Source organism: Polyodon spathula, chromosome 11, assembly GCF_017654505.1.
Source record: "Polyodon spathula isolate WHYD16114869_AA chromosome 11, ASM1765450v1, whole genome shotgun sequence".
In the NCBI taxonomy this organism is placed as follows: domain Eukaryota; kingdom Metazoa; phylum Chordata; class Actinopteri; order Acipenseriformes; family Polyodontidae; genus Polyodon; species Polyodon spathula.
In genome coordinates, this window is record NC_054544.1 from 1,187,949 (window position 1) to 1,215,649 (window position 27,701).

The 27,701-nt window shown below is 41.2% G+C and overlaps 1 protein-coding gene across 3 annotated transcripts; it reads left to right on the top strand.

Moving 5' to 3' along the window:
- LOC121322602 (ras-related protein M-Ras-like) lies at positions 1-26,983 on the top strand. Of its 3 annotated transcripts, none has more exons than XM_041262759.1 (6): positions 12-222; positions 10,075-10,280; positions 15,571-15,724; positions 17,723-17,822; positions 18,479-18,558; positions 24,508-26,983. In XM_041262759.1, the coding sequence occupies exons 2-6, from the start codon at positions 10,088-10,090 to the stop codon at positions 24,605-24,607; spliced, it is 627 nt and encodes a 208-aa protein (XP_041118693.1). In that variant the 5' UTR covers positions 12-222; positions 10,075-10,087; the 3' UTR covers positions 24,608-26,983. The 3 variants fall into 3 exon arrangements, with proteins under 3 accessions (XP_041118695.1, XP_041118693.1, XP_041118694.1); XM_041262760.1 differs by lacking the exon at positions 12-222 and adding an exon at positions 251-307; XM_041262761.1 differs by lacking the exon at positions 10,075-10,280 and having other exon boundaries at positions 1-222.
- The last annotated feature ends 718 nt before the right edge of the window (positions 26,984-27,701 follow it).

Below are 27,701 nucleotides of genomic sequence, written 5' to 3' on the forward strand. Positions count from 1 at the left end.
GGCCGTTCTATTCATAGTGTCAGCTGTTGCAATGTGAAGAATCGTGTGTGTTCGTTTCTCTGAGCTGACCAGAGAGGCTGAGTCTGGGGTTGGAGCGGATAGGAAGTGCAGTTCTGAGCCGGGATTATTCTTCTTCTCCATGTGAAAGAAAGCCGGCAATGTGATGGCTGCAGCAGGTTTTGGGAGGGGTTAATCGGGTTGCTGTTGCATACTGTTAATTCGGTAAGTTATTGGTTCAAAAAGCTACAGTGGATTTACTGAACTGGGAGTGATGACAGAGGATGGAGTGAACGCTGCTACAGTGCTGGTATATTCAGCTTTTATTTTTCGATAGAGTTTTGCTGTGTTGTTAAGAATCATTTAACTATGTATTATCATCATCATCATAGTAATAAACAACAACAATAATAGTAGGTAACAACAATACATATACTGTATTATATTAAATCGAATTACTATTTGTATTGCTTCTGTTTTATTAAGTTCAAAGTAAAATAAATAAATACAGTAAAACAAAACAAAATTGCAACATTTTTTTAAAAGTTTAGGTTATATAAAAACGAAACTCTCCCGACGGATGGTGTGTGGTACAGAACCCTTGCTGTGATTTCAGTCAGTAATTCATAATCGCGCAGCGCTTGTAATTTGTGTGTTAGTTATGTTGTTAGACAAGCACGCTACTCGTAAGAAGAAATCGGAAGAGTAAAATGTCTTTATATTTTACTTTTCTTAGTACAGTGGATTTTGTATTTCTAATTCGCTGGTCACAATGAAAGGAGCAGTTCTGTATTTAGAAATGGCTGTTTTGAATGGAGTCAATAGGCCTACAGCGCGGTATGCTTTTCATTGTTGTTGTGATTGACAGCGAGTGAACGCTCCCTATGGCTGTTCTAACAGTCCTGCACTGTATATAGCGCCCGTGTTTTGTTTTCGGTGAGTGTAAAATACAAGTGGAGCTGTTGGCAGTGTAGTGGCTGTGGCTGAAAGCTGACACGTTAGTCTGTAATACAGTAGCTCCAGAGCCAACACATTCATGCTTTATTATGGGCAGCTACAGTCAGACAGTGAACATGATGATGTGATCGAGTTAACACCCACCACTCAGAATGCCTTAGATGTTGTTGTGTTTTGTTAAACCGTTGGACAGAATAGATAATCCATGTGCCTTGAATATATTATAGAAACAGGGCTCATTGTGGCCAAAGTACAAATAAAACCAATAGTTTTTCCAATTTACCACAAACCTGAAATTATAAATAGGAGCGTACAGTGCTGTACTTTTAACTGTTCAGTGTTAGGGAAAGGGGCATTCTAATTTAGTGAGATCCTGTCTTCTCTTCCTAGTACAGTGCATTCTAATTCAGTGAGATCCTGTCTGCTCTTCAGTAGTATAGTGCATTCTAATTCAGTGAGATCCTGTCTGCTCTTCAGTAGTATAGTGCATTCTAATTCAGTGAGATCCTGTCTGCTCTTCAGTAGTATAGTGCATTCTAATTCAGTGAGATCCTGTCTGCTCTTCAGTAGTACAGTGCATTCTAATTCAGTGAGATCCTGTCTGCTCTTCAGTAGTATAGTGCATTCTAATTCCGTGAGATCCTGTCTGCTCTTCAGTAGTATAGTGCATTCTAATTCAGTGAGATCCTGTCTGCTCTTCAGTAGTACAGTGCATTCTAATTCAGTGAGATCCTGTCTGCTCTTCAGTAGTATAGTGCATTCTAATTCAGTGAGATCCTGTCTGCTCTTCAGTAGTACAGTGCATTCTAATTCAGTGAGGTCCTGTCTGCTCTTCAGTAGTATAGTGCATTCTAATTCAGTGAGATCCTGTCTGCTCTTCAGTAGTATAGTGCATTCTAATTCAGTGAGGTCCTGTTTGCTCTTCAGTAGTATAGTGCATTCTAATTCAGTGAGGTCCTGTTTGCTCTTCAGTAGTATAGTGCATTCTAATTCAGTGAGATCCTGTCTGCTGTTCAGTAGTACAGTGCATTCTAATTCAGTGAGATCCTGTCTGCTCTTCAGTAGTATAGTGCATTCTAATTCAGTGAGATCCTGTCTGCTCTTCAGTAGTATAGTGCATTCTAATTCAGTGAGATCCTGTCTGCTCTTCAGTAGTATAGTGCATTCTAATTCAGTGAGATCCTGTCTGCTCTTCAGTAGTATAGTGCATTCTAATTCAGTGAGATCCTGTCTGCTCTTCAGTAGTATAGTGCATTCTAATTCAGTGAGATCCTGTCTGCTCTTCAGTAGTATAGTGCATTCTAATTCAGTGAGATCCTGTCTGCTCTTCAGTAGTATAGTGCATTCTAATTCAGTGAGATCCTGTCTGCTCTTCAGTAGTATAGTGCATTCTAATTCAGTGAGGTCCTGTCTGCTCTTCAGTAGTATAGTGCATTCTAATTCAGTGAGATCCTGTCTGCTCTTCAGTAGTACAGTGCATTCTAATTCAGTGAGATCCTGTCTGCTCTTCAGTAGTATAGTGCATTCTAATTCAGTGAGATCCTGTCTGCTCTTCAGTAGTACAGTGCATTCTAATTCAGTGAGATCCTGTCTGCTCTTCAGTAGTATAGTGCATTCTAATTCAGTGAGATCCTGTCTGCTCTTCAGTAGTATAGTGCATTCTAATTCAGTGAGATCCTGTCTGCTCTTCAGTAGTATAGTGCATTCTAATTCAGTGAGATCCTGTCTGCTCTTCAGTAGTATAGTGCATTCTAATTCAGTGAGATCCTGTCTGCTCTTCAGTAGTATAGTGCATTCTAATTCAGTGAGATCCTGTCTGCTCTTCAGTAGTATAGTGCATTCTAATTCAGTGAGATTCTGTCTGCTCTTCCTGGTATAGTGCATTTTAATTCAGTGAAGTCCTGTCTGCTCTTCAGTAGTATAGTGCATTCTAATTCAGTGAAGTCCTGTCTGCTCTTCAGTAGTATAGTGCATTCTAATTCAGCGAGATCCTGTCTGCTCTTCAGTAGTATAGTGCAATCTAATTCAGCGAGATCCTGTCTGCTCTTCAGTAGTATAGTGCATTTTAATTCAGTGAGAGTCTATCTGCTTTTCAGTAGTATATTGGAAACTGACAGAAGGTGTTGTATATTTTTAGCTCTGTACCCAGGGCTGCCACTGTGGCAGGATCTCCCTTTGTGCCTGGGTATACTGCTGCTTCTATCCAGTTCTTAGAGCAGAGAGGACCAAAGCACTAGGAGTGGCTTCCATAATGCCAGGTTTGCCCACCTGTGCTGCAGTGTGGACCTGGAGTTGCCATGGCATGATCATGCAGGGTCCACACCTCCTCCAGAAGTAACTGCTTTAATGAGGTAGGCAGACGATCGTGGCCACCAGTCCAATATTCACTTTCAGCTACAGATGCTTAATTGTTTTAGCACGATTCATGAGTAAAGGATACTTTGAACCTTTTTAGTGTTTGTGGAGTGGAGATGAACACAGAATTTTGTGAAAGGTTTGTGAAGCAGGCTCATTGACAGTACTGTTTGTGAAGCAAGCTCATTGACAGTACTGTGAGGTTTGTGAAGCAGGCTCATTGACAGTACTGTGAGGTTTGTGAAGCAGGCTCATTGACAGTACTGTGAGGTTTGTGAAGCAGGCTCATTGACAGTACTGTTTGTGAAGCAGGCTCATTGACAGTACTGTTTGTGAAGCAGGCTCATTGACAGTACTGTTTGTGAAGCAGGCTCATTGACAGTACTGTGAGGTTTGTGAAGCAGGCTCATTGACAGTACTGTGAGGTTTGTGAAGCAGGCTCATTGACAGTACTGTGAGGTTTGTGAAGCAGGCTCATTGACAGTACTGTTTGTGAAGCAGGCTCATTGACAGTACTGTTTGTGAAGCAGGCTCATTGACAGTACTGTGAAGTTTGAAGCAGGCTCATTGACAGTACTGTGAGGTTTGTGAAGCAGGCTCATTGACAGTACTGTGAGGTTTGTGAAGCAGGCTCATTGACAGTACTGTTTGTGAAGCAGGCTCATTGACAGTACTGTGAGGTTTGTGAAGCAGGCTCATTGACAGTACTGTGAGGTTTGAAGCAGGCTCATTGACAGTACTGTGAAGTTTGAAGCAGGCTCATTGACAGTATTGTTTGTGAAGCAGGCTCATTGACAGTACTGTGAGGTTTGTGAAGCAGGCTCATTGACAGTACTGTGAGGTTTGTGAAGCAGGCTCATTGACAGTACTGTTTGTGAAGCAGGCTCATTGACAGTACTGTGAGGTTGTGAAGCAGGCTCATTGACAGTACTGTTTGTGGAAGCAGGCTCATTGACAGTACTGTTTGTGAAGCAGGCTCATTGACAGTACTGTTTGTGAAGCAGGCTCATTGACAGTACTGTGAGGTTTGTGAAGCAGGCTCATTGACAGTACTGTTTGTGAAGCAGGCTCATTGACAGTACTGTGAAGTTTGAAGCAGGCTCATTGACAGTATTGTTTGTGAAGCAGGCTCATTGACAGTACTGTTTGGTTTGAAGCAGGCTCATTGACAGTACTGTGAGGTTGTGAAGCAGGCTCATTGACAGTACTGTTTGTGAAGCAGGCTCATTGACAGTACTGTGAGGTTTGTGAAGCAGGCTCATTGACAGTACTGTTTGTGAAGCAGGCTCATTGACAGTACTGTTTGTGAAGCAGGCTCATTGACAGTACTGTGTTTGAAGCAGGCTTTGTGAAGCAGGCTCATTGACAGTACTGTTTGTTTGAAGCAGGCTTTGACAGTACTGTTTGTGAAGCAGGCTCATTGACAGTACTGTTTTGACAGTGTTTGTGAAGCAGGCTCATTGAGCAGGCTCATTGACAGTACTGTTTGTGAAGCAGGCTCATTGACAGTACTGTTTGTGAAGCAGGCTCATTGACAGTACTGTTTGTTTGAAGCAGGCTCATTGACAGTACTGTTTGTGAAGCAGGCTCATTGACAGTACTGTTTGTGAAGCAGGCTCATTGACAGTACTGTGAAGCAGGCTCATTGTTGTGAAGCAGGCTCATTGACAGTACTGTTTGTGAAGCAGGCTCATTGACAGTACTGTTTGTGAAGCAGGCTCATTGACAGTACTGTTTGTGAAGCAGGCTCATTGACAGTACTGTTTGTGAAGCAGGCTCATTGACAGTACTGTGAGGTTGTGAAGCAGGCTCATTGACAGTACTGTGAGGTTTGTGAAGCAGGCTCATTGACAGTACTGTTTGTGAAGCAGGCTCATTGACAGTACTGTGAGGTTGTGAAGCAGGCTCATTGACAGTACTGTGAGACAGTACTGTTTGTGAAGCAGGCTCATTGACAGTACTGTTTGTGAAGCAGGCTCATTGACAGTACTGTGAGGTTTGTGTAAGCAGGCTCATTGACAGTACTGTTTGTGAAGCAGGCTCATTGACAGTACTGTTTGTGAAGCAGGCTCATTGACAGTACTGTTTGTGAAGCAGGCTCATTGACAGTACTGTGAAGTTTGAAGCAGGCTCATTGACAGTACTGTTTGTGAAGCAGGCTCATTGACAGTACTGTGAGGTTTGTGAAGCAGGCTCATTGACAGTACTGTGAGGTTTGTGAAGCAGGCTCATTGACAGTACTGTTTGTGAAGCAGGCTCATTGACAGTACTGTGAGGTTTGAAGCAGGCTCATTGACAGTACTGTTTGTGAAGCAGGCTCATTGACAGTACTGTTTGTGAAGCAGGCTCATTGACAGTACTGTGAAGTTTGAAGCAGGCTCATTGACAGTACTGTTTGTGAAGCAGGCTCATTGACAGTACTGTGAGGTTTGAAGCAGGCTCATTGACAGTACTGTTTGGTTTGAAGCAGGCTCATTGACAGTACTGTTTGTGAAGCAGGCTCATTGACAGTACTGTTTGTGAAGCAGGCTCATTGACAGTACTGTGAGGTTTGTGAAGCAGGCTCATTGACAGTACTGTTTGTGAAGCAGGCTCATTGACAGTACTGTTTGTGAAGCAGGCTCATTGACAGTACTGTGAGGTTTGTGAAGCAGGCTCATTGACAGTACTGTGAGGTTTGTGAAGCAGGCTCATTGACAGTACTGTTTGTGAAGCAGGCTCATTGACAGTACTGTGAGTACTGTTTGTGAAGCAGGCTCATTGACAGTACTGTGAGGTTTGTGAAGCAGGCTCATTGACAGTACTGTGAGGTTTGTGAAGCAGGCTCATTGACAGTACTGTGAAGTTTGAAGCAGGCTCATTGACAGTATTGTTTGTGAAGCAGGCTCATTGACAGTACTGTGAGGTCATTGACAGTACTGTTTGTTTGAAGCAGGCTCATTGACAGTACTGTGAGGTTTGAAGCAGGCTCATTGACAGTACTGTTTGTGAAGCAGGCTCATTGACAGTACTGTGAAGTTGTGAAGCAGGCTCATTGACAGTACTGTGAGGTTGTGAAGCAGGCTCATTGACAGTACTGTGAGGTTTGAAGCAGGCTCAAGCAGGCTCATTGACAGTACTGTTTGTTTGAAGCAGGCTCATTGACAGTACTGTTTGTGAAGCAGGCTCATTGACAGTACTGTTTGTTTGAAGCAGGCTCATTGACAGTACTGTGAAGTTTGAAGCAGGCTCATTGACAGTACTGTTTGTGAAGCAGGCTCATTGACAGTACTGTTTGTGTGAAGCAGGCTCATTGACAGTACTGTTTGTTTGAAGCAGGCTCATTGACAGTACTGTTTGCGAAGCAGGCTCATTGACAGTACTGTTTGTGAAGCAGGCTCATTGACAGTACTGTTTGTGAAGCAGGCTCATTGACAGTACTGTGAGGTTTGTGAAGCAGGCTCATTGACAGTACTGTGAGGTTTGTGAAGCAGGCTCATTGACAGTACTGTTTGTGAAGCAGGCTCATTGACAGTACTGTGAGGTTTGTGAAGCAGGCTCATTGACAGTACTGTGAAGCAGGCTCATTGACAGTACTGTGAAGCAGGCTCATTGACAGTACTGTGAGGTTTGTGAAGCAGGCTCATTGACAGTACTGTGAAGCAGTTTGTGTGAAGCAGGCTCATTGACAGTACTGTGAGGTTTTGTGAAGCAGGCTCATTGACAGTACTGTTTGTGAAGCAGGCTCATTGACAGTACTGTGAGGTTTGTGAAGCAGGCTCATTGACAGTACTGTGAGGTTTGTGACAGCAGGCTCATTGACAGTACTGTTTGTGAAGCAGGCTCATTGACAGTACTGTTTGAAGCAGGCTCATTGACAGTACTGTTTGTGAAGCAGGCTCATTGACAGTACTGTTTGTGAAGCAGGCTCATTGACAGTACTGTGAGGTTTGTGAAGCAGGCTCATTGACAGTACTGTTTGTGAAGCAGGCTCATTGACAGTACTGTTTGTGAAGCAGGCTCATTGACAGTACTGTTTGTGAAGCAGGCTCATTGACAGTACTGTGAGGTTTGTGAAGCAGGCTCATTGACAGTACTGTTTGTGAAGCAGGCTCATTGACAGTACTGTTTGTGAAGCAGGCTCATTGACAGTACTGTGAGGTTGTGAAGCAGGCTCATTGACAGTACTGTGAAGTTTGAAGCAGGCTCATTGACAGTATTGTTTGTGAAGCAGGCTCATTGACAGTACTGTTTGCAGGCTCATTGACAGTACTGTGAGGTTTGTGAAGCAGGCTCATTGACAGTACTGTGAAGTTTGAAGCAGGCTCATTGACAGTATTGTTTGTGAAGCAGGCTCATTGACAGTACTGTGAGGTTGTGAAGCAGGCTCATTGACAGTACTGTGAGGTTTGTGAAGCAGGCTCATTGACAGTACTGTGAGGTTTGTGAAGCAGGCTCATTGACAGTACTGTGAGGTTGTGAAGCAGGCTCATTGACAGTACTGTGAGGTTTGTGAAGCAGGCTCATTGACAGTACTGTTTGTGAAGCAGGCTCATTGACAGTACTGTGAAGGTTGTGAAGCAGGCTCATTGACAGTACTGTGAGGTTTGAAGCAGGCTCATTGACAGTACTGTTTTTGTGAAGCAGGCTCATTGACAGTACTGTGAGGTTTGTGAAGCAGGCTCATTGACAGTACTGTGAAGTTTGAAGCAGGCTCATTGACAGTACTGTTTGTGAAGCAGGCTCATTGACAGTACTGTGAAGGTTTGAAGCAGGCTCATTGACAGTACTGTGAGGTTTGTGAAGCAGGCTCATTGACAGTACTGTTTGTGAAGCAGGCTCATTGACAGTACTGTGAGGTTTGTGAAGCAGGCTCATTGACAGTACTGTTTGTGAAGCAGGCTCATTGACAGTACTGTTTGTGAAGCGGGCTGAAGCAGGCTCATTGACAGTACTGTGAGTGAGGTTTGTGGAGCAGGCTCATTGGTACTGTTTGTGAAGCAGGCTCGTTGACAGTACTGTGAGGTTTGTGAAGCAGGCTCATTGACAGTACTGTGAAGTTTGAAGCAGGCTCATTGACAGTACTGTTTGTGAAGCAGGCTCATTGACAGTACTGTGAGGTTTGTGAAGCAGGCTCATTGACAGTACTGTTTGTGAAGCAGGCTCATTGACAGTACTGTTTGTGAAGCAGGCTCATTGACAGTACTGTTTGTGAAGCAGGCTCATTGACAGTACTGTGAGCATGGGGCGGTGTTTGCTAGGAACTTGCTCTTAATGGATGGTTTTGCTTTAATTGCTGTTCCCATGAGTAGCATTGCTCTTCGTGCTCTTGGCTCTGATGTGCTGTTGCTTGTGTTGCGAGAGGAAGCTGCCTGTTTCCTGCCATTGTGTGCTGAAGGAAAAGCAGTTGCCAATGTATGAGGCCGTTTCCTACATGCCTGAGAGTGTTTTACTAGGGGTTTGTCAATCTTTACCCACAGGGTATTATCACAAAGCTGTTCTGTTGAGAATATGAATTAGTATCAGGATGATCTACTGGACTGCTGGGTGTTTAATGTGTAGATATTGTAACAGAGCTGCACTCACTTAAGTTCATTTACCCCTTTTAAAATGAGACCCAGCACACAAAACTTGACGTTTTAGTGCTTACAAGCACGCTTAATAATACACAAATAAATACCTAGCTCCTTCGGAGCGCTAGCTAAACACTCGAACAGCCCTGTCCAGCCTGAAACAGCTAAGCTGCTTGCCTGATATAAAACACAATACACTGTTTTACAAAAATGCACAGTATACTTCGTACACACAGTACTTGCAGTGAGATCAGAAACAGAGCACACAGCCTTCTGCTTCCTTCTACTCAGTAGTCCCAATTAAATGATCTGTGGGGCTTTTATGCCCCACAAAATGAGTATAGGCAGCTGAAGCTGATTTACAATTATCTGCCAACTGCTAAAACAATTAAACAATACAATAAACAAACCACTTAACCCACATATGCATGTGTTTCTGGCAGGGAGGATTTCCCCCCCCTCCCTGCTATGTTACAATATGTATTGAGGAGAAGCTGTTTTTTGAAATGAGGCCTGTTGAAAGCTTGATGAGGGCGTGGGAGTTGAGCAAGGGTGCTGTCTGCTGTGCTCCGGATCTCCTTCTGTCGAGTGCCATGGCACTGTTTACGCTGTGGCATATCTAAAATGCAGGAACTTCAGTGGGAGCCACCTGAATAAATGCTGAACATTAAAACGACAGGGAACATTCTGTCTTTTTATTATTTTATAATCTAATAAACGACAGGGAACATTCTGTATTTTTATTATTTTATAATCTAATAAATGACAGGGAACATTCTGTCTTTTTATTATTTTATAATCTAATAATTATTATTATTTTTATTGGAAACATTATTATACTATTTCAAAAGCCACAATTGCAAAGTACAGTAATCCATGTGTAGACCAGGCTTCCTGTCCGTCTCTCTGCCTTGCTGAAGGCTCAGAAAAGCTCCCTTTCTGCCACAGGCAGTGGCTCAAGTTATCTGGAATGCCTCCCGTAATGAGACTGGCTTCTGTGTGCTTTATCACTGCCAAGCAAGGTGTGCAATGTGATTTAATTATTTCCTAACCTCTAACTGTAAAGTGTTACAGTTTAGCAGCTGTGGTTGAAGAGCCATGGAAAGCTCTAATCCGTTGGCTAATAGAGGCATCAGAAGCACTTGCTGCAGACTGCTGAAAACAGGCTCCCAGGAGGAGGAGGTTAATTGCCCTGCTGTGTTTTGTGTTGCAGGTGTACTGTAGCTATGGCAACGAGTGCGGTTCCAAGCAACAACCTTCCTACTTACAAACTAGTGGTGGTGGGGGACGGGGGCGTTGGGAAGAGCGCGCTTACCATTCAGTTTTTCCAGAAGATCTTTGTACCCGATTACGACCCGACGATAGAAGACTCCTATTTGAAGCACACAGAGATCGATGGGCAGTGGGCGATACTTGATGGTGAGTTCCTTTATCTGCACGCCGTAATCTAACCTTATTCACAGGTGCCTTGCTAGCCCTAGGATTTTAATTGCCCCTGTCTGTATAGCAGATTTAATAAGGTATCAAATGGCAAAACAAACAGCAACTGTGCTAAATTGCATGCAGTGTTAGAAGAACATATTTGCACACAGTCATCATAGTTCTTGGTGTACTGAGGATCCAGTGTAAAAGTATGCCATAGTAAAAGCACAGCAAAGTGTAATAAAGCACAGCTAAGCATTGTTAAGCACAGAGAGGTCTGGTAAAGCATATTAATAAACACAGCAAATCATAGTAGGCTGTGGTAAATGCATCGTGTAGCCATGGGAAAAGCATGGTAAAACTGTAACAATAAAGTGGTAAACTTTTCTAAGGGATATCAGTGTAGCAATTGATATTTAATTCTAGGCTAGGCTCAAGTCCTGTATGGAGGTCCTCTCTTTTGGGGGACTATGCTAAGTGAATAAGAGTGGGAGCAAAGGAGTTGGATCAAGTTGCTTAATTGCACAAGAGACATAAAGCTCTATAGTTCTGAATACAGGTCGCACAGTACTGTAAATAACAATGACAAGAAACAGCATTTAGTGTTGCAGCACATCAGATTAAACGCAGATCATTCCTGGATGAGGCAAGGATGTGTTGAAATGTAAAACCCAGCTTGCTTGCTTGCTTGCACGGTCTGTCAGTGTGATGTCATCAGCTATAAATACAAAACAAGAGTCTGTTATGGGATTATGGGAATGCTGTTGGGAGGTTCACATTGGGGTTGGGCTGCTGTAAATGATCTGGGTTTGTCTTTCTTCTGCTGCTGTTTATTGTCCTGCTTTATCTTAAAGGCAAGTTACAGTTTCACACATTCAAATGTGTTTTATTAAACCTGGCTATAGCACCCTTGATCTACATTTCATTTACCAAGGGGGTCCTGGCAAGAAATAACATTATAAAACCAATGAGGGGAAAAAATAGGCAAATCATTGACAGGACCAAAACCCTTCAAACAATCCTAAAAACAGTAATACAAAATTAAAAGCAAAACAAAATGAATATAAAACAATTCCAATTGACAAGATCCTGGTCATAGTCAGGATTTACAGGATTTACAACAGTTAGCAAACTGGCCTGCTGTTTGAGATTTATATCAAAACATTCCCACAATGTCCCAAAGTAACTTTTCTGGACTTTATCAGCTAAGAAAGTAAAGTGTGCGCTAAGCCCACTTACTGAAGATCATCTCGAGACACTGACCGCAGGCCCAGTTCCCCAGAGACCTCAGTAGTGTGCAGCTGAATATCTTTATTTCCCAAAGTGTGAAACGCTACAGGTACTTAACGTTTTGGGAAGCTAAGTGTTAACAATTCATCAATAATAAAAAAAAAGAAACTGTCTCAAAATAACTGACCAACTTTAATTTGTTAAACCCTGTTTCTGCAAGCCTGTGTGCTCTGCTTCTGTGATAAATGTCTAATGGAAAGCAGGACCTAACTAACCCTCAGGGGTTACAGTGTTACTGAAAAAACAACAACCTGGAACTGTATGAGTTGTGTGGTGGAATTGCATTGTATTGAGGAGTGACCTGGCAGCTACTACAGTTCCACTGCAACAGCTGTTCACACTGTACAGCCTTCTTATTCAGGCCAGTTATCCAGTTAAGGCAAAGCCAGGAAACCACAGTGCCATCAGCTTCTCCTCCATAGCATGTAAACCCATCACTCGTGAGAGGGAAACTAGACAAGAATCTATACAGCAATCTATAACGCAACTGCATCAGAAATAAACTAGACAAGAATCTATACAGCAATATATAACGCAACTGCATCAGAAAGAAACTGGACAAGAATCTATACAGCAATCTATAACGCAACTGCATCAGAAAGAAACTAGACAAGAATCTATACAGCAATCTATAACGCAACTGCATCAGAAAGAAACTAGACAAGAATCTATACAGCAATCTATACAGCAACTGCATCAGAAATAAACTAGACAAGAATCTATACAGCAATCTATAACGCAACTGCATCAGAAATAAACTAGACAAGAATCTATACAGCAATCTATAACGCAACTGCATCAGAAAGAAACTAGACAAGAATCTATACAGCAATCTATAACGCAACTGCATCAGAAATAAACTAGACAAGAATCTATACAGCAATCTATACAGCAACTGCATCAGAAAGAAACTAGACAAGAATCTATACAGCAATCTATACAGCAACTGCATCAGAAATAAACTAGACAAGAATCTATACAGCAATCTATAACGCAACTGCATCAGAAAGAAACTAGACAAGAATCTATACAGCAATCTATACAGCAACTGCATCAGAAATAAACTAGACAAGAATCTATACAGCAATCTATACAGCAACTGCATCAGAAATAAACTAGACAAGAATCTATACAGCAATCTATACAGCAACTGCATCAGAAATAAACTAGACAAGAATCTATACAGCAATCTATACAGCAACTGCATCAGAAATAAACTAGACAAGAATCTATACAGCAATCTATACAGCAACTGCATCAGAAAGAAACTAGACAAGAATCTATACAGCAATCTATACCGCAACTGCATCAGAAAGAAACTAGACAAGAATCTATACAGCAATCTATACAGCAACTGCATCAGAAAGAAACTAGACAAGAATCTATACAGCAATCTATACAGCAACTGCATCAGAAAGAAACTAGACAAGAATCTATACAGCAATCTATAATGCAACTGCATCAGAAAGAAACTAGACAAGAATCTATACAGCAATATATAACGCAACTGCATCAGAAAGAAACTAGACAATAATCTATACAGCAATCTATAAAGCAACTGCATCAGAAATAAACTAGACAAGAATCTATACAGCAATCTATAACGCAACTGCATCAGAAAGAAACTAGACAAGAATCTATACAGCAATCTATAACGCAACTGCATCAGAAAGAAACTAGACAAGAATCTATACAGCAATCTATACAGCAACTGCATCAGAAAGAAACTAGACAAGAATCTATACAGCAATCTATAACGCAACTGCATCAGAAATAAACTAGACAAGAATCTATACAGCAATCTATACAGCAACTGCATCAAAAATAAACTAGACAAGAATCTATACAGCAATCTATAACGCAACTGCATCAGAAATAAACTAGACAAGAATCTATACAGCAATCTATACAGCAACTGCATCAGAAATAAACTAGACAAGAATCTATACAGCAATCTATACAGCAACTGCATCAGAAAGAAACTAGACAAGAATCTATACAGCAATCTATACAGCAACTGAATCAGAAAGAAACTAGACAAGAATCTATACAGCAATCTATACAGCAACTGCATCAGAAAGAAACTAGACAAGAATCTATACAGCAATCTATAACGCAACTGCATCAGAAAGAAACTAGACAAGAATCTATACAGCAATCTATAACGCAACTGCATCAGAAAGAAACTAGACAAGAATCTATACAACAATCTATACAGCAACTGCATCAGAAAAAGGTCCTCCTGGTTAAAACAGAAGAAGCAGAGAGGAGTTGACATACTTTATTATTATTTATTATTTTTGCAAATAATTTAGTCATCGACAGTGGTTTTTACCCCAATTTTTCTGCGCAGTTTGGCTACCCTATTACTGTTTTTATCCCGGTTCACTGCTGCAACCCCCCGGAGACTCTGGGAAACGGAGGCTGAAACATGCGTCCTCCGAAACGTGCTCCTGCTAATCCGTCATTGTTCACACTGCAGATCTACAGCGAAGCCACCAGACCTATAGTGCCAGGGACAACACAGATCTGAATGGATCCACTGTAGACCCGCAGGCGCCCTTTCAGCCACAGGGGGCGCTAGTGCACAGTGAACCAGGGCCGAATGGCCTCCTCTCATTCGTAAATATTCTTATGTTGTTATGTATAGTGACTAATTATAAAATACTAATACTGATAGAAGAACAGTAGTTCACTAAAATAACTAAGTATTCATTTGCATATTTATTGCTATACATGCTTGATGGGCTTGCATATAAAACTGTGACTGAAAAAAGAAAATGCAGGAGGCAGAGTCTTTATAATTCAGTTCGTCTTGAAGAAGTAACTTTGCAGGGAGCATGAATTGGCAAATCCAATCCTGCGTTTCCCTGTGGCATGTAAAACACAATGCACTTTCTGTTATCTCCCACCAGTAGTACTGAACATTTGCAAAGGGGTTATTTAAGGTGTTAGTCAAGGAACTTTAAAAAGACATACTTTATGTTCTCAGCTGATTAAGTGCCTGTTTAATACATTCTCACACAGCTTAGCCTTCTGCGATATCTGTTGCTAATGGCAGGTTTGGCAACACCCTTGAAAACATGCAGGCTCCTTTTGTTATTGAGGCCAGTGACACTTCTGCTGCTATTGCAGCAATGGAATGTAATACTCTTTACAGCAGTATAAAGAGAAGAAAGGGATGATTTTATCTTTTTGAACGTGATCATTTTGTTACAAAATAATTTTCTAGGAAATACCTTTAGCTGACATATTTTCACAATTGGCTCATAACCATTTGAATGAAAATGTTTCTGTTTTAGACCTGTATGAGACACTAAAGCTACTGTAATGTAAAAATAATGCCAGCCTTTGAAACCCCTGGATCTGTCTCTCCACTCGGTACGATCAAGCGTCCTCCTCTAAACCTCCCTACCACTGATGGAGCGCCTGTAAGTTGTTTTCAAAAGCATTCATGAATTTGAGCAGTGTTAATTCAGTTTGCAATGGATGCAATGAAAGGCACAGCTGTTCCGTTCAGAGTTTACCTCAGCAGTTTGTAATCGTCAAAGGTGCCGGTTCTCCTGCACTGTACAGCAGTTACGATTTACAAAGCTGTTGAATCTGGTATTCTGTATCATCACCCTCTATGCCTTTCAATTGAACCTAACATCCTAAATTCTATATGTTGTACCATTTGCAATGGAATTAGAGGAATAGAACCGTTCCGGGTATGGTGTCTGCCTTTGCCTGCTGGCTCAGCCAGGTACTGTACACAGGAACCCTGTGTAAGTGATTGCAAGTGTGTGTTTGCTGTGGTAAGTCCTCCTAACACACTTGCCTGCTGGCTCTGCCAGGTACTGTACACAGGAACCCTGTGTAAGTGATTGCAGGTGTGCATTTTCTGTGGTAAGTCCTCCTAACACACTTGCTCATGGACAAACTGCACAGCTTGGACATGCTTTATTTGGGATGGCAGGATCTCTTCATGGTGTTCTTCTTCTCTTCTCTCCTCCAGTGCTGGACACAGCGGGACAGGAGGAGTTCAGCGCGATGAGGGAGCAGTACATGAGGACGGGCGATGGATTCCTCATAGTGTACTCGGTGACAGACAAAGCAAGCTTTGAGCACGTTGACCGATTCCACCAGCTCATTCTCAGAGTCAAAGACCGGTATGAACAGACAAAGCAAGCTTCTGGCACGTTGACCCATTCCACCAACTCATTCTCAGAGTCAAAGACAGGTCGGAGCAAGGTGTGTGTGCTGTGGTATTACCACGTCATTGGAAAAGTAGCAGAATGAACACACACACTGTTCAGACCCGCTAACAGCTTTAAAACTTATTCAGCATCCCAAATACCTGCTTGAAATACTAGTTCTCAATGCTTCTTGCTCCAAACCGAAAAGCTGTCACAATAATGTTAACATACCAGAAATATTTAGGGCTTGGAAATAGTATTAAGTTGTTTTTAATTATTTTAGGATTGTAATCAATTCTCCAAATCAATTTGGAGCTTTGAGAATTGATTGTGCTTTGCTGTGTAAGAGACTTTGCTGTTTAGTCTTTTCCTGTGTGCCCCTTGCCGAAGTGCAGCCCAGTGATTTCTGTCAGCCAGGAAGCATTTCCTCTAGGGCTGTCCCTGTGTGAAGCGGATCAGGAAGCGTTTCCTCTAGGGCTGTCCCTGTGTGAAGCGGATCGGGAAGCGTTTCCTCTAGGGCTGTCCCTGTGTGAAGCGGATCAGGAAGCGTTTCCTCTAGGGCTGTCCCTGTGTGAAGCGGATCAGGAAGCGTTTCCTCTAGGGCTGTCCCTGTGTGAAGCGGATCAGGAAGCGTTTCCTCTAGGGCTGTCCCTGTGTGAAGTGGATCAGGAAGCGTTTCCTCTAGGGCTGTCCCTGTGTGAAGTGGATCAGGAAACATTTCCTCTAGGGCTGTCCCTGTGTGAAGTGGATCAGGAAACGTTTCCTCTAGGGCTGTGATGTAACTTAAAAAAAAAAAAAAAAAAAAGGTGATGGTGAGTAAGTAGATTCAAGATAATGCACAGAGTCTTTTTCTTCAATCAGTTGTTAGGTTTATTGAAATATGCAGGGAGTCTGGTCCCAGGTACAGGACAAACAGATTACTCGTTCTTACAATTTTTGCATGACATTAAATACCCTTCTGTATAGATGGTCCACATCCTCTTTCTCTGACACTTAACCATTAGCAAAAGTACAACACATTATTCTGTTACCATGTACTGTATGTATTTAATTTAGTGTGTGTGTGTCTCTGTGTGTGTGTGTGTAGTCTAGTGTGACGATCTCTGAACTCAGTGCATTCCTCTTCAGACCCCTGGTGCCCCAAAAGGTCTTTACATCTGGTTTTTGTCATCTTCCTTGTTCATGTTTCTCCGTATTGCTTGGGACCCTTTGAATCCAGTGGCATTATCTCTTATTCTCCCTGAGAACCTTTGGGTCCAACGGCAATCTCTGGGAGCCTTCAGCCCCTTTATGCATTGCATTCCAAAAGTCTTAGAGCCTGGCCCCTTCTGGTCCACAGCGCTTTTATAGCTTGCAGTCAATGCTGGACAAGAAGCTTGTAGGTGCAAGGGCTCTATCAATTCTTAACAGTACATGCAATTTGAACCAAACAGTCTGCTATCTGCAATGCTAGTCTCTTTTCAGTAGTATAGCTCTGCCAGTCCACATGCGTAACAAACTGCTAATCAATTCTCGTTCCATGTTTTCCAACAGGCTGCCCCTGTGTGAAGCGGATATGCCGTGCTGCTTGTAGTCTGTTTGCATCAGCTTTACACAGCCAGTCGCTATGCTAGAAAGTTTCTGTTTTCTTTGAAAAATCCTTTTTCCACCACATTGCATTTCTAGTTTATTGTCATGAGCCTTTTGTGAATGAAATATTACATTTCAGGGGGGGTCTATCTCTGTCTGTCTGTCTGTCTGTCTGTCTGTCTGTCTGTCTGTCTGTCTATCTATCTATCTATCTATCTATCTATCTATCTAGCTGTCATTCTACACACACACTGACTGCCTTTGCAATGTTCATATTGTCAGGTACTGGGTATTCCCCTCTCTTCGTGGCAATGCACAACATCCCCTTTGAGTATTTGTTATTTATTGGGGTCTCTTTAACCCTGATGCTGAAATGCCTGTACATATTCTTCTCTTCTCCAGGGAATCCTTTCCAATGATACTGGTTGCCAACAAAGTAGATTTAATGCACTTAAGAAAAGTTACAAGTGAGCAGGGCAAAGAAATGGCAGCTAAACATAACGTAAGTACACTATGCTTCATGCAGCAGGTTTTCATTTTTTTATGGAGTTGAATAAATCCACACAATCAAAAAAGGGACCAGATGTGGGGGCCGTCTCAAAAGTCCATCATTTATTTACTGATCGACTATTGAGATTGATTTTGTGGAAACTGAACTAGAAATAATACTGAATGTTTATAATCATTTCAGATCATTTTCTGCATAGCAACAATCACAGTTTAGCTGCCTGACGGCATTCTGTTACATTAGTGTTACACACAGAAGGGTTGCTGTTGTCAGTGGTAGTAACAGCTGGTATGCTGTTTTCCAGGATTATGAGGCAACTTGGAATACATCTATTAAATTAAAACGATTCTGCAGCTATACACTGGCCACTTGAAACAAGGCACAGCATGGCTGTGAAACTCAGCTGTCTGCTAATAGTATTAGAACCTTGTATTGAAGCAAGGGCGATTTTAAAAATGAGTTTATTCCTCTTTGACAGTTTGACTTGCTTGAAATCAACGTTTCTGACAGTGAATTTCCACAAACCTCCCAAATGTACACAGTGGCACCCCCATGTAGAAAGATCTGATTTAATAATTTACCAATAGATCTGGAAGGAATTTTCTCCAAATGATAACTAATGTTTCTTTCTGCTTTTTCACTGTTAACAGATTCCATACATAGAAACGAGTGCTAAGGACCCTCCAAGTAATGTTGACAAAGCATTTCAAGACCTTGTCCGAGTAATCCAGTAAGTCACCACTCTGCAGATCTGTGCGTAAACACAGATGAGTCTAATCACTTAAACACAGATAAGAACATAAGAACATAAGAAAGTTTACAAATGAGAGGAGGCCATTCGACTCATCTTGCTCGTTTGGTTGTTAGTAGCTTATTGATCCCAGAATCTTATCAAGCAGCTTCTTGAAGGATCCCAGGGTGTCAGCTTCAACAACATTACTGGGGAGTTGATTCCAGACCCTCACAATTCTCTGTGTAAAAAAGTGCCTCCTATTTTCTGTTCTGAATGCCCCTTTGTCTAAACTCCATTTGTGACCCCTGGTCCTTGTTTCTTTTTTCAGGTCGAAAAAGTCCCTTGGGTTGACATTGTCAATACCTTTTAGAATTCTGAATGCTTGAATTAGGTCGCCGCGTAGTCTTCTTTGTTCAAGACTGAATAGATTCAATTCTTTTAGCCTGTCTGCATATGACATGCCTTTTAAACCCGGAATAATTCTGTTCGCTCTTCTGTGCACTCTTTCTAGAGCAGCAATATCATTTTTATAGCGAGGTGACCAGAACTGAACACAATATTCAAGATGAGGTCTTACTAATGCATTGTACAGTTTTAACATTACTTCCCTTGATTTAAATTCAACACTTTTCACAATGTAGCCGAGCATCTTGTTGGCCTTTTTTATAGCTTCCCCACATTGTCTATATGAAGACATTTCTGAGTCAACAAAAACTCCTAGGTCTTTTTCATAGACCCTTCTCCAATTTCAGTATCTCCCATATGATATTTATAATGCACATTTTTATTGCCTGCGTGCAGTACCTTACACTTTTCTCTATTAATGTCATTTGCCATGTGTCTGCCCAGTTCTGAATCTTGTCTAGATCATTTTGAATGACCTTTGCTGCTGCAACAGTGTTTGCCACTCCTCCTATTTTTGTGTCGTCTGCAAATTTAACAAGTTTGCTTACTATACCAGAATCTAAATCATTAATGTAGATTAGGAATAGCAGAGGACCTAATACTGGTCCCTGTGGTACACCGCTGGTTACCACACTCCATTCTGAGGTTTTTCCTCTAATCAGTACTTTCTGTTTTCTACATGTTAACCACTTCCTAATCCATGTACATGTGTTTCCTTGAATCCCAACTGAGTTCAGTTTGAGAATTAATCTTTTGTGTGGGACTTTGTCAAAAGCTTTCTGGAATTCTAAATAAACCATGTCATATGCTTTTGCAATTATCCATTACTGAAGTTGCATCCTCAAAAAAATCAAGCAAGTTAGTTAGACACGATCTCTCTTTCCTAAAACCATGTTGACTGTCTCCCAGCACCCTGTTACCATATAGGTACTTTTCCATTTTGGATCTTATTATAGTTTCCATAAGTTTGCATATAATAGAAGTCAGGCTTACTGGTCTGTAGTTATCTGGTTCAGTTTTGTTTCCCTTTTTGTGGATCGGTATTACGTTTGCAATTTTCCAGTCTGTCGGTACCACCCCTGTGTCAAGAGACTATTGCATGATCTTGGTTAGCGGTTTGTAAATAACTTCTTTCATTTCTTTGAGTACTATTGGGAGGATCTCATCCGGCCCAGGGGATTTGTTTATTTTAAGAGCTCCTAGTCCCTTTAACACTTCTGCCTCGGTTATGCTAAAGTTATTTAAAACTGGATAGGAACTGGATGACATGTGGGGCATGTTGTCCGTATCCTCCTTTGTAAAAACTTGTGAAAGGTGATCATTTAATATATTTGCTATTTTTTTTCTTCATCTACGATTTTGCCATTTGTATCTCTTAGACATTTAACCTCCTCTTTGAATGTTCTCTTGCTGATGTAATATTGGAAAAACATTTTGAAATTGGTTTTAGCCCCCTTAGCAATGTTCATTTCTATTTCTCTCTTGGCCTTTCTAACTTCCTTTTTGACTTGCGTTTGCAGTTCCGTGTACTCTTTCTGTGTACTTTCTTTTTGGTCCCTTTTTAACACTCTGTAAAGTGCCTTTTTTCGCTGAATATTTTTTTTAATTGATCTATTAAACCATTTTGGCAATTTAGTTTTACATTTAGATTTGTCTACTTTAGGGATGTAAAGGATGTAAGACACAGATGAGTCTAATCACGTAAACACAGATGAGTCTAATCACTTAAACACAGATGGGTCTAATCACTTAAACACAGATGAGTCTAATCACGTAAACACAGATGAGTCTAATCACGTAAACACAGATGAGTCTAATCACTTAAACACAGATGAGTCTAATCACTTAAACACAGATGGGTCTAATCACACTTAAACACAGATGAGTCTAATCACTTAAACACAGATGAGTATAATCACTTAAACACAGATGAGTCTAATCACTTAAACACAGATGAGTCTAATCACTTAAACACAGATGAGTCTAATCACTTAAACACAGATGAGTCTAATCACTTAAACACAGATGAGTCTAATCACTTAAACACAGATGAGTCTAATCACTTAAACACAGATGAGTCTAATCACTTAAACACAGATGAGTCTAATCACTTAAACACAGATGAGTCTAATCACTTAAACACAGATGAGTCTAATCACGTAAACACAGATGAGTCTAATCACTTAAACACAGATGAGTCTAATCACTTAAACACAGATGAGTCTAATCACTTAAACACAGATGAGTCTAATCACTTAAACACAGATGAGTCTAATCACTTAAACACAGATGAGTCTAATCACTTAAACACAGATGAGTCTAATCACTTAAACACAGATGAGTCTAATCACTTAAACACAGATGAGTCTAATCACTTAAACACAGATGAGTCAGTAATCACACAGATGAGTAAATCACAGATGAGTCTAATCACTTAAACACAGATGAGTCTAATCACTTAAACACAGATGAGTCTAATCACTTAAACACAGATGAGTCTAATCACTTAAACACAGATGAGTCTAATCACTTAAACACAGATGAGTCTAATCACTTAAACACAGATGAGTCTAATCACTTAAACACAGATGAGTCTAATCACTTAAACAAACACAGATGAGTATAATCACTTAAACACAGATGAGTATAATCACTTAAACACAGATGAGTCTAATCACTTAAACACAGATGAGTCTAATCACTTAAACACAGATGAGTCTAATCACACAGATGAATAATCACTTAAACACAGATGAGTCTAATCACGTAAACACAGATGAGTGTAATTGGTTGCCTAAATGACTAGGGATCTAAGTGCCATTTTGCTGCTTTAAATATCAGCATTATCGTGATCTGAAAATGAAGCATCTAGCAGTGCACATCTGTCCCTTTTAATTTATCTCTATCTATAAAAATCTGTACGTAATTATGTAGGTGCAATATGTAGACCCCCGACTTTGAAATCAGCTAATAGACCACTGAATACGTGCTGTACTGAAAGGGTTAAAACTAACAAAGTAGTATTCTTCAGGATTGGGGGAGACCGAGCCCCCGAAATCACCCCTGCTTCCCCTCTTCAGCTGACATTGTGCTTCTGGAGAGAAGCAGTGCCAGATTCCATGCTGCCAGTACAAGAACAGTGCCCTCCTGGTCAGCTGCTGCTTCCAGCATTGAGAATGTGTTCCTGCAGTGTGTGCAGAACTGTGAATATGTTCATATTTATTCATTTAAATATGTAATGTGTCCTTTCCTTTTTATTTTGAGAGCCCCTTCTCTTCAGCTGCTAATTGTAAAATTGTTTTGACTTTCTTTCTTAAATTTAAATTTATTTGTTATGCATGATTTAAAAAAAACAAACACAAACGGCTGGTTTCACAGATTTCGATTAGCACAGCCTGACCCGAAGTAACATTGGACAGTCCAAGATTTGTGCTAATCTGGGTTGGGAAATTAGCTGTAGTAGTCACTTTTTTTTTTTTTTAAAAGTGTGAAACTGAGACTCATAAGAACATAAGAAAGTTTACAAACGAGAGGAGGCCATTCGGCCCATCTTGCTCATTTGGTTGTTAGTAGCTTATTGATCCCAGAATCTCATCAAGCAGCTTCTTGAAGGATCCCAGGGCGTCAGCTTCAACAACATTACTGGGGAGTTGGTTCCAGACCATCACTATTCTCTGTGTAAAAAAGTGCCTCCTATTTTCTGTTCTGAAATGCCCCTTTGTCTAATCTCCATTTGTGACCCCTGGTCCTTGTTTCTTTTTTCAGGTCGAAAAAGCCCCTTGGGTCGACATTGTCAATACCTTTTAGAATTTTGAATGCTTGAATTAGCTAGCCGCATAGTCTTCTTTGTTCAAGACTGAATAGATTCAATTATTTTAGCCTGTCTTCATAGGACATGCCTTTTAAACCCGGAATAATTCTGGTCGCCCTTCTTTGCACTCTTTCTAGAGCAGCAATATCCTTTTTGTAGCGAGGTGACCAGAACTAAACACAATATTCTAGATGAGGTCTTACTAATGCATTGTACAGTTTTAACATTACTTCCCTTGATTTAAATTCAACACTTTTCACAATGTAGCCGAGCATCTTGTTGGCCTTTTTTATAGCTTCCCCACATTGTCTAGATGAAGACGTTTCTGAGTCAACAAAAACTCCTAGGTCTTTTTCTTAGAGTCCTTCTTTAATTTCAGTATCTCCCATATGATATTTATAATGCACATGTTTATTTCCTGTGTGCAGAGGACTCATTGAAGTACTGTTCATTACTGGGATCAGATATTTATAATGCACATGTTTATTTCCTGCGTGCAAAGGCCTCATTGAAGTACTGTTCATTACTGGGATCAGATGATATTTATAATGCACATGTTTATTTCCTGCGTGCAAAGGCCTCATTGAAGTACTGTTCATTACTGGGATCAGATGATATTTATAATGCACATGTTTATTTCCTGTGTGCAGAGGACTCATTGAAGTACTGTTCATTACTGGGATCAGATGATATTTATAATGCACATGTTTATTTCCTGCGTGCAAAGGACTCATTGAAGTACTGTTCATTACTGGGATCAGATGATATTTATAATGCACATGTTTATTTCCTGCGTGCAAAGGACTCATTGAAGTACTGTTCATTACTGGGATCAGATGATATTTATAATGCACATGTTTATTTCCTGCGTGCAAAGGACTCATTGAAGTACTGTTCATTACTGGCATCAGATGTGTCCCACCTTTGTAACCGATGAGGCCTGAATGAAGTGGAAGTTTGCGATGCTCAATAGATTGCGCTGGTGTGGTGAATGGCAGTGGCAATGCTCTCTGGGGATTCGTGGACAGTATGTAAATCCTCAATATCAATCTGGATATAACCGTTTCCTGTGATGTTATGAGTAATTGTCTGCAGCACTCTGTGGGTTAAAGCTAGAATCAGGAATTTGTGCGTAGAACAGGAAAAGACATCCTTTGTTTTTAAACCTGGTTTCCATTGGGTTTCCCTTTCCATCTTATTTCATTGGAGGAGATTATGTCTGATGTCAATCACAGACTGGAACCCCCTGATAAAAACACAAAACAGCTAAACAACTTGCTCTATTTAGTAAAGCTCTGTGGACACACACACGTTTGCACGCTCTTATTTGCCGGCATGCAAAAACAAACTGCTCATTTTGCTAAGACTCTTAGTAAAGTTGATTATTTGTGAGCCCAGTAAACAGAGCGGTAACTCAGTGAGGTTTTTAAGGAATGTGTTGTGTGGTTTTTTTTTTTTTTTTCAGAAGTCTATTTTTCTGAAATAAACACTGTTTATGGATTGCAAACTGTATTTTATTCATCATAAAAAATCTTTAAATATCTCATTTAAGTTATAACTTTGTGAATGTCGCAAATGATAAAACAAAAACAAGCAAACGGCTCCAATGCCTCTCGACAGTTCTTCTGAAAGATAGAACTATGTGTGCGTGTGTGTGTGTGTTGGAAAGACATAAAAGAATGGAGAAAGTAATCCAAAACAAATAACCATCAGCTCCTTGTTTCTCTTAGGCAAGAAATACCAGAGAAAAGCCACAAGATGCAAAAGAAAAGGAAGTGGCGTGAGGAACGAGCGAGTGGCTCTCACAGACTGCAGTGTGCCATCTTGTGACAGAGCAGAGCAGGCACCTCGCTTCAAAACAACTAAACCATTGGAACTGCCTGCTGCTTCTAACTGAGGATGAGAGAGAGAGAGACAGTCTCGCTCCTCCAGCTGAGCTGTCCTGGCCACAAACAAGTGTCAGCATACACCATGCAGTATTCCTCAAGGAGAAAAAGATGAAGTAACTTGACTGAACTGGTTTAATAAAATACTGAGTGATTTCAGGTGTTAGAGTATAGTCTAGCTGTCCTAGCAGCACTTGCACCCTCATGTTTTTTCTTCGTTATCCAGCTGAAGGACATGTGGTCCGAAACAGTCTGATATAATTGATTTTTTTAATTAATTCACATTTGTGTACTTGCTTTAACATTTTCTTATTTATGTAATTGCACACACGCTGTACTTGTGCCTCTGTAGCCATTTCACGGGGGCAGCTGTTTGGAAGAGACTGCTATTCGAATGCCCCCGTTTTCACATTTTACTCTGAAGAAAAGTAAACGAACGCTGGAGGAAAAAAAAAAAAGTGGCTGTTTGTATTAGGTCCAAGAACAGTGTCAGAAAAAAAGTGAAGTGAAGTTTGAATGCCACAATGAATTTCAGCCGGCGTGTTGGAAGTGTGCAAAGTGTTTCATTGCATTTTTTAAAATGTTGAAGCAAGATGGTGTAAAGTAAATACTATACAGCTCAAACTAGTTTTTAAATGAGATCAGAACAATGAACTATTTCCAGACTTTCATAGATATACTGATACATTTTGCATGAGATGCAAAGGACCGTGTTTCTATGTATGTAACTCCCAAACCTCTCAACTGTCGTATTATTAATATTCTTGTTTTTCTTTTTGTCCTGTGACATAATTTGCATTTTAGTCCAATTTCCTTGAAGGAATGCCAGATTGCTTGCAGTACATGATAGAACAAAGTAAAAGCAAGTGATCGTTCTTGTGTGGTGTAACAGGAGCCCTACCTCAGAGCAGGACTGGCTGCTGGTGCAGCCCACACAGCTGAGCCTCCCTCTTACATACTGGGTGTGCTCTGTTTCTGTTCGGGACCACGATGAGGTTCAGAGGCATGGGGTTTCCAAACAAGCTTGGATCGTTTCTTCTGTATCAGTAAATTCCTTTTTCGTTACTCCATCCAGTTTCAATTATGATTTTGTAATTGGCACTCCAGTTAATAACAGCGGGGGACACAAAAGCAGCTGGTTTGTTTTGATCTGTGCCCAGGCCGGGCAGTGCATGGAGCAGCAGTTATGCATGAGTTTGCAACATTTAAACCCATTTCATATTTCCATTGCTGCACGCCCAGCAAAGGCACATATCGTACAACAAAACTGCAGCGAGAGGTTGGGTATGTTTGTAATGCTTTTACTAATTTCCCATTAATGTGCCGATGTACTGTGCAGCTTCCCAAATGAGAAGTCATGTTCAAGTAGAAGAGTCAGGGAACTCCGGATTTGCCACATAGTGTGTAGAGCCTTCTTGCCTGTGATTGTGTGCAGAGCTAGGAGGGTCAGTTAGATACTGCACAGTGAACCCAGCTTTGGTTGATCCTTCCAAATGCATCTCTGTTTCAATGCAATGAGTTCTAGATGTAGAGGGCTTACCCACGTGCAAATGTTCCTTCTCATAATACCGTCAGTATTGCTACTCGACTGGGTTAGGCAAGTGTGGTGCCTCAGTACAGCCATTGTGCTGCTCGTAAAGACTGCTGCATATTCACAGGGAAAGCAATCTGTACTTCCTCAGATGGAGGTTACACTGGGTTAGGATGCATGTCTATGCAGATTCACATAATTTGTATGCTGTGAACCGTTTGATCTACAATGGCCTTTTATTTGTAGCTTTTTTCAAGAATTGTAAAATGAGACCGCATTGATGTTATCAATGCTGGAGCTAGCAGAAAGTACCAATGCAAGTGTATTGTGAGGCATCAAGTACAATTAACACATGCATTTAAAGGGCAGCCTGGTGTGTGCATGAAATATCTTTACAAACGTGCAAGGTCAGGGTCAATTGTTGACAGTGTACAGTGTTCTTTTTTAGTTGAAGTGCTTGTACATTTTCTGAGACCTTTGGTTAACAGAACATGATTTTCTATCAAAAAAATGGTTTGAATGCAAGAGATGAGACATACAGTAAAGCAGAAGCAGAGAATCACATACAGAAATGACCCTATGAAGACCGGGGACCAATAAGAAAACACTGTGCTAGGTTCTTAGGACTATTTTAAATGTAACATTCACTACAAAGGGCAGCACTGAGCAGTCCACGAGTCCAGCAGTCAAGTTCAGAAACTAGTCGCACGTCACGTCATTGTGGAGTAATTGTGAAAGGTGCGGTTGCAATCTGTTTAAATATAACATTAATAAATAGTTTTAAAACAATTTGAAGTGGTTTTAAAATACAGTACAAAAACAACACAAAGTATGTTTACGAATAGAGCCCTACACATTATCAAATATCTTAATTATATAAGTGGCAACTAGTTGACCGACTGGACTATCAAATTAGCAGTCATTCTACCCCTACTTGGTACCATGATGTCAGCTCTACTGCACATTTATAGTCTTAATTTCCAGAAGTGCAGCACTGACAGGTGTGTTCCAGTCCTGTGAAGTGCTGCACTGGCGGGTGTGTTCCAGTCACACTCCCTGTGAAGTGCAGCACTGGCGGGTGTGTTCCAGTCCTGTGAAGTGCTGCACTGGCGGGTGTGTTCCAGTCACACTCCCTGTGAAGTGCAGCACTGGCGGGTGTGTTCCAGTCCTGTGAAGTGCTTCACTGGCGGGTGTGTTCCAGTCACGCTCTCTGTGAAGTGCTGCACTGGCGGGTGTGTTCCAGTCACTCTCTCTGTGAAGTGCTGCACTGGCGGGTGTGTTCCAGTCCTGTGAAGTGCTGCACTGGCGGGTGTGTTCCAGTCCTGTGAAGTGCTGCACTGGCGGGTGTGTTCCAGTCCTGTGAAGTGCTGCACTGGTGGGTGTGTTCCAGTCCTGTGAAGTGCAGCACTGGCGGGTGTGTTCCAGTCACGCTCTCTGTGAAGTGCTGCTCTGGCGGTTGTGTTCCAGTCCTGTGAAGTGCTGCACTGGCGGGTGTGGTCCAGTCCTG

What these genes read in the sequence shown, in the direction of transcription:
- LOC121322602 (XM_041262759.1), top strand. Translation starts at nt 10,088, where the DNA reads ATGGCAACGAGTGCGGTTCCAAGCAACAACCTTCCTACTTACAAACTA. An exon ending in ATTCTCAGAGTCAAAGACCG is followed by an intron (nt 15,725 to 17,722) that starts GTATGAACAGAC and finishes TCTCTTCTCCAG; the next exon opens with GGAATCCTTTCCAATGATAC. An exon ending in AAATGGCAGCTAAACATAAC is followed by an intron (nt 17,823 to 18,478) that starts GTAAGTACACTA and finishes CACTGTTAACAG; the next exon opens with ATTCCATACATAGAAACGAG.